This window comes from Panicum hallii, chromosome 6, assembly GCF_002211085.1.
Source record: "Panicum hallii strain FIL2 chromosome 6, PHallii_v3.1, whole genome shotgun sequence".
In the NCBI taxonomy this organism is placed as follows: Eukaryota; Viridiplantae; Streptophyta; class Magnoliopsida; order Poales; family Poaceae; genus Panicum; species Panicum hallii.
In genome coordinates, this window is record NC_038047.1 from 37,219,495 (window position 1) to 37,225,656 (window position 6,162).

Sequence of the window (6,162 nt, forward strand, 5' to 3'; positions counted from 1 at the left end):
TGACAAGAAGAAAGGGCATTGAATTTGAAGATCGCAAGCAGTTACACCACCTGTCCCTCAATGCTGCTGAAGTTGGCGGCTAAACACAACTGACTAAAGTCAGTCCTACTGCTTTGTACAGCTTCTAGATTCTGATTCCTCAGCTATGAACCTCACTACAATGTTGTGGGTATAGAATGATACTCAATACTTGACTACTTCCTCTCACAGTTTGATGGTATACTGCTGTTTTTGTCTTTAGAAAAGGAGAAATAAAATAATAGGTTGCATAAGTTTCCTGGTACTGGAAGTGCTAGCTGCTTCAAGGGTATGCTGTACGTATGATGCTGGAATTCGTATCCTCGGAATGGTGTGATGTGATGAAGCCACGGTGTGGATTTTACCCAATCGAAACAAAAGCTGTCCCATATTATCTCATGAATGATATGGACCCTCCTGGCGCTACCCATGCCCAACACACACAACCCCACAAAAGCAGCTGGTAGCCGAGGTGCATTACTGATCACGAATTTTTTAGCTCCCCCTTTCCTGATCTGAGTATCACGGACACCAAATTATTTTCCTCTTTCCTGATCTGTATTTGCTTGTACGCCACTGGTTGTGCTGCAGTCCACGTTCTTGGGTGCATTTTCTGATCTGTGGTTTATAAATCAGAATTCTGAGTCGTTGTGGACAGTTAGTTATGTTTTATCTCGTCAATGCTTGTTACTGAGAACGGAAGTTTCTGAGTTGTCGGGAAGAAACTACTGCCAGTGACAATTAGATCAACCTGCTTCCCTTTCTCCCTCAGATCATGTCAGAGTATCGGGGTTTTCGATGAACCACGTACGACCACCAAGCTCTTGTGTTGCCTAGCTTTTTGCTTGATCCTTTCTTCCTGTGCTAGATCTGGAGATGAATGGAACCCTACAAGTTAAGTTAACGATGCCCTTTCTGTTTGTTCTTCCCTTTTTTTAATTTTTACTGCTAGATGCAAAGAGTTATGCCTAGTCGCTTCACTCCTGCTTGTGAAATCAATGTTATCATGGGTGTTGGTACAGTTAATTTTGCATCTTAGTAACTTAGATTTGCTGGAGGATTTCTACAATCATGCATCTTGGTACTGCTTTTAAATTTATTACTTAACCTTCTTGTTTGCAGCATTACCTTATTAGGAATAATCATCATACACTAATTAGGAGTTAATCAGTTTGCTTGTTGCAGTGCTTTGCAGACAACCTCTCCCTGTTGAAATTTCAAAGAGACAGCTACAAGTGCCATGCCTGCAGGAACATTGAAGGCCGCAAGGTCTATGTGGAGGAGCATTTTGAGTTGGTCCTATTCATAACTTATCATAGATGTATTTTCACCTCTTAGGATAATCTTTTGAGCTAATTCTCTGTAACTCATGTTTTAATGTTGTTTGATAGTGTTGTTGCAACAACTAACGCTGCTTCTTGGCCTTGGTGCTAGGTGGAGTCTACGGTTGTCTGTATGAAGGTGCCCACGTGTGCACAAGGCTGCTGCCGCGGCTAGCTAGCCTAGGATGTGGATCGATCCATCCGATCCGTTGGAGCACCAGGTCAACCTCAATGGTAGCTTGGATAGATAGAGTTTGGCCATCCCAGTTCTTTTTGATGATTGTGGTCGGTCTAGGGTTTGCTGGCATTCTACCACTTTTGTATGCTTTGCTAATCACGAAACTTAACTAAATCTGCAATTCTGAATTGAGAAGGGTTGACACATTGCAAGGCGGGAAAGAACAGTTTGAATTTTGGGGGCAGCGAGTGGCCCATGGACAATTGCTGGCAGGTCGCGCGCGTACATGACTTTATATGGGCCTGTGTGTGGCTTGCGGGCATTATTATCGTGGGCTGAATTGGATAGATTGTATAGTCCAGCCCAACAAAGACAATCTTCCGTTGAGACTATTGCACTTGTGCGTCCGATACTAATTCTGAATTTCCCTTCACCTCACCTCACTGATTTCATGGAGTTAAACAATAATAGGTCATCTGAGTTTCCAAATTTGTAGTAAGAGCCGGTGGGCAAATAATTTGGAAAAAGGCTCACGTCCCAACCCTCATCTTTAGCCCATGTTCGTTTTCCAACTTCAACCCATAAACCATCTGGTTTGCATGATCCGCCACCTAAGAAACGGTTCATCACCCGGTCAGGTTTGATTATCCGTTTGGGATTGACCGTTCGATTGTGCACTTTTGCAGCATTGGCTATATAACACTCATTGGAAGGCGTGCAAAAAGGCAATTATTGGAAGTACAAATATATCATTTGAAGTGCTAGTGAAAACATTCATAAAATCATTGGAACGAACCCGAAAGCGACACGTGTGTTCGTCGCCATCCCATCCCACTTTCCCCTCGCCCCAGTTCCTCCCACTCCACAGCCCAGCCGCTCGCCGCCTCCACTGCGACCGAGAGGAGCATCGAGAGCCTAGGGTTCCCTCTCCTCCCCTCCTCCCCGCGCTCCGATGGCCGCCTCCGAGGTGGTGCTCGAGGTCCTCCCCCAGGCGCCGCCGCGGGAGCCGGCGGCCGCGCTGCTCCCGCACCTCGCCGTGCCCAAGGTGCTGCAGTACCTGTACCTCGCGAGCGCGTGGGTCGCCTGCGCGGGCGTGGCCGCCGGGACCGTCGCGCGCCGGGCCTTGGGCGACGGCTCCCCGGTGACCTACGCGTTCCTCAAGGTCTCGATCGGAGCCCTCGTCTTCCCCGCGCTGCTCGTCCTCGTCGTCACCCTGCGGTTCCTGCGCGCCATGTGCGCGGCGGGGTTCGGGCTGTCGCTCCGCACCGTCGCCAGGGAGGTTCAGATCCATTCCAGGAAGGTATCGTGAAAAAAGGCGGCGCTGTTCCTTTCCGCAGTTGATTCGAGCGGGTTTTACCACTAGTAGTCAGTCAGTAAACTGTAAACTGAAATTGACTGCCCCCTTTAAGCTGAAATGGCTAGCTAGGCTCTAATTCCCTCTGTTTTTGGAATCAAATATGGTATGCACAAGCGCCCTTTAAAATTAACCTGTGTTGTTTCCTCAAAGGAGAAAAGAATCAATTGTCTGAAAACGTGTTCAGTCCAATTGCATCCGTCCAATTTCAAAGTGAATCATAGTATCGCCCAGATCCACTAGATATGCTCGTGTGAACAGTGAACTGAAATTGACTGCGTTTGATTGAACTTACTCCCAATCATCCTCATTAGCTCTTTGAGGTGTCAGATGCAGGAGCTGCTTTGCCTTTAATTCCAGTTAAGCTGTATTAGTTTCTCCAAAGAAAATTTAATTTGCGCACTATATTTATGTGAGTGCATTTGCATCTTTCCATTTTCACGTTGAAACATACATATCATATCCATATGATTGTGTTCACTGGAGGATACTGACCGGGTCTGCTTGCTCTTGCTGTGGACCGTCCTTGTCAGATGTTTGGAGCATTAACTTGGAAGGTGCTGCTGGACCCTGCTGCGCTTGTGTTGCTCGTGTCTTTCCTATTCTTCCTGCTGCTCGGAGCAGGGGTTCTGGTGCTTGGGGGGCTGTTACCAGTGCAGGAATCTCAGAGGGAAAGGATTGGTTCTGCACTCTTTGATACTGGGGTGTTGGGTGCCATGGGAATGTCTTGCTTTGTCATCATACCCAGTTTTGCACTAAAGCTCTGGAGGAGCAAATAGGGTGGCGACACGGAAGCATTTCGATATCTGAGGTATCCCACAGTTGCCCTGGCTATCTTGTGTTTATGTGTCATATAACTTTATCTATAATGAGCATGCTGTTTTGTATGTATCTATGCCTTCTTCGCCTCTTTTTACTGTGAATCATGCTAGTAGGGTAGTTATTGAACGATAGATTTCATGTGAGCATTAGCACAAAACCTGCTACAGGCTAAAAATTGTTTGCAAGTACCTTTGCTGGAAAATATGTTATGCCATCGAGAATTTCTACATTAAACCCTGTGTGAGGCCCTGTTTAATTTACTTATCTGCAATTCTGCATTCATGTTCACATCGCCTTTGTGTTTCCCGTTCTGTCTATTGGATTAATGCTTCTATGTTTGGGTCGGTAAAAGGAATCAAACTTGGTTTCACTTTGTAAAATACATTAACAGCCGTACGTTTTTGGTATATCATGTTGATGGCTTCTGTGTTTCATTAAAAAAAATGAAAAACTGTTTGATTATGCCAGCACATAAAAATGGTAGTAAACCAGGACCATCTTTAGTCCTTGGCAAGTTTCCCACTGCATTTTTGTGGTGAGGGATCTCTTCAACATGCACACATTTTTTTTCCCCTGTCGCTCTTATTTCTCCTAAGATAAGTTGATAACTTACTGCACCAGTAGCTCTTATGCATAAGTAAACATGTTGAGAGTTCCTTACATTGATTGTTGTGAAAGGGAGAAATGAATGTGGTTCCTGGTAATCTGTTGCATTAGAGGTTCATGCCTTAATTTTAAGTGATACAGGAATACAGCTAGAATGAAGGATAACAAGATAACTAGATAAGGCTTTCTGTATTGCTGAATATGGGGGTGCCACACCTGCAGAATTGTAGAATACTGAGTGCTTAATATCGCTGGCAATGTACTGTTTTGTGCTACAAATCTAACCACAGGTTGGCCTGTTTTATTCACAGGCGAGGACAAGTAGAGAAGGCACTGAAGCTCGACAAGCAGTTACAGCACAGACCCTGAAGTCTGCTGACGTCTGCGGTTGAAGCTAGCTGACTTTTCTGCTTAGGTTCTAATCGTCTCAATATAACTTTATTAAGTCGTTCTTGGTGCTTCGTTGTATATATGAATGTTGCTGGAACTGGTAACCTGAGGCTGAAGCGTGTGCAATGGGTTCACCCTGTCTGAACATAAGTACTCCCTGTTTAGACATTTGTCTCGTGAAATGAATGTAACTGATTCACTGTTGTCGCGGTGCTTGCTTCGTGGCCACTGGCCGGATCTGTGGCTGCTATTTTGAATACTGATATCTGTGAATGTGATTATACATATTAAACACCGTTTTGGATATGCCATAGTTTGGGCGAGCCTTGGCTGAGTTTGATCGTTCAGAGTCTTTGTTTTACATTCCGTGTGATGGTTACTGTCAATGAACTGCTCACCAGTGGTTTCAGTGCTCTACTGATCAACTGATGTGCATTGCTTTTCTTGCCCTACCTATTAGGTTTGCATTGCATAACGGGAGGCCTCGGTTTGAAATTTTAGGGCAGCGCCTTGGTTTTGTTTTTTTGAGTCACTCGCCTTGGCTTTTTTTTTGAGAAAAGGGTTGGATTTTATTATTATGGAACTTTTACAACCAGCCCCCTTACTGGACTGGGCCGGCAGCCGCAGAAGGCCCGTTGGCCGAGGAGGTTCCCAATCTCTTTTTTTTTTCTCGTCGTCTCCTTCTCTTTTTTTCTTTTTTCCTGCCTCAAAGCTGTGCTCCTCGCCCTGCCTTAAATTACGTAGCATGTTGCTCTCCGAGGGAAAAAAATGACGGGCACATAGTACGAATGCTCACAATCACATATTTAATTTGAATTAATATTGGTCAAAAATTGTAAAAGATTTGACTTTCCCGTTTGTCGGTTCCAAAAACGGCCGGCAGCTAAACCTACTCGAAATGTGTATCGCGCGTCGTGATCGGATATGGCTTAGCACACAATGACTCAAGATCTGTATTGGTTCAGGCAATCGTCCCCTACGTCCATTCGGGGCCAGTCAGATGTATTACTTAAGCCCAGGTGCTCGTGAGAGTTGGGGAGTTACAAGCTTTCGAGCGGAAGCTGTGAGATTTTAGAGTCTATGGTTTAGGCCTACGGAGAAATCGGATCTGATGAGTTGTCCGCCTTTCCTAGGCGGATGACCCTCTCTTTTATATTCCAAGGGGGGCTCCTTTATAGGGGAGCTAAAGGGTGCGAGGATAGAAAGAAGGGACTCCCGACCTTGCCGGTTAGGGTCGTCGGCTTCGTCAGTCGGATCTTTCCATCCCGTCAGTCGGAGTCTTCTGGGGACCACCGTCTAAGTCTTGCAACGTGGGGCGAGCGTCTGATCTTGTCCCTACGTGTCATGCTCCATCGGTCAGTGGTCGTGGGAGCGTCGATAGGTACGGTACGGCTATCACGCCCCATCTCTGGCACCTTGCCCGGCCACTCCGTCGTGACGGGGGCGTTCCAGCCGTATCATGATGATGTTTT

General features: G+C 45.9%; 1 protein-coding gene across 1 annotated transcript; it reads left to right on the forward strand.

The window, feature by feature from the left end:
- The first annotated feature begins 2,336 nt into the window (after positions 1-2,336).
- Positions 2,337-4,994, forward strand: LOC112898506. Its single transcript, XM_025966843.1, has 3 exons — positions 2,337-2,818; positions 3,406-3,683; positions 4,612-4,994. The coding sequence occupies exons 1-2, from the start codon at positions 2,471-2,473 to the stop codon at positions 3,649-3,651; spliced, it is 594 nt and encodes a 197-aa protein (XP_025822628.1). The 5' UTR covers positions 2,337-2,470; the 3' UTR covers positions 3,652-3,683; positions 4,612-4,994.
- Positions 4,995-6,162: the final 1,168 nt, after the last annotated feature.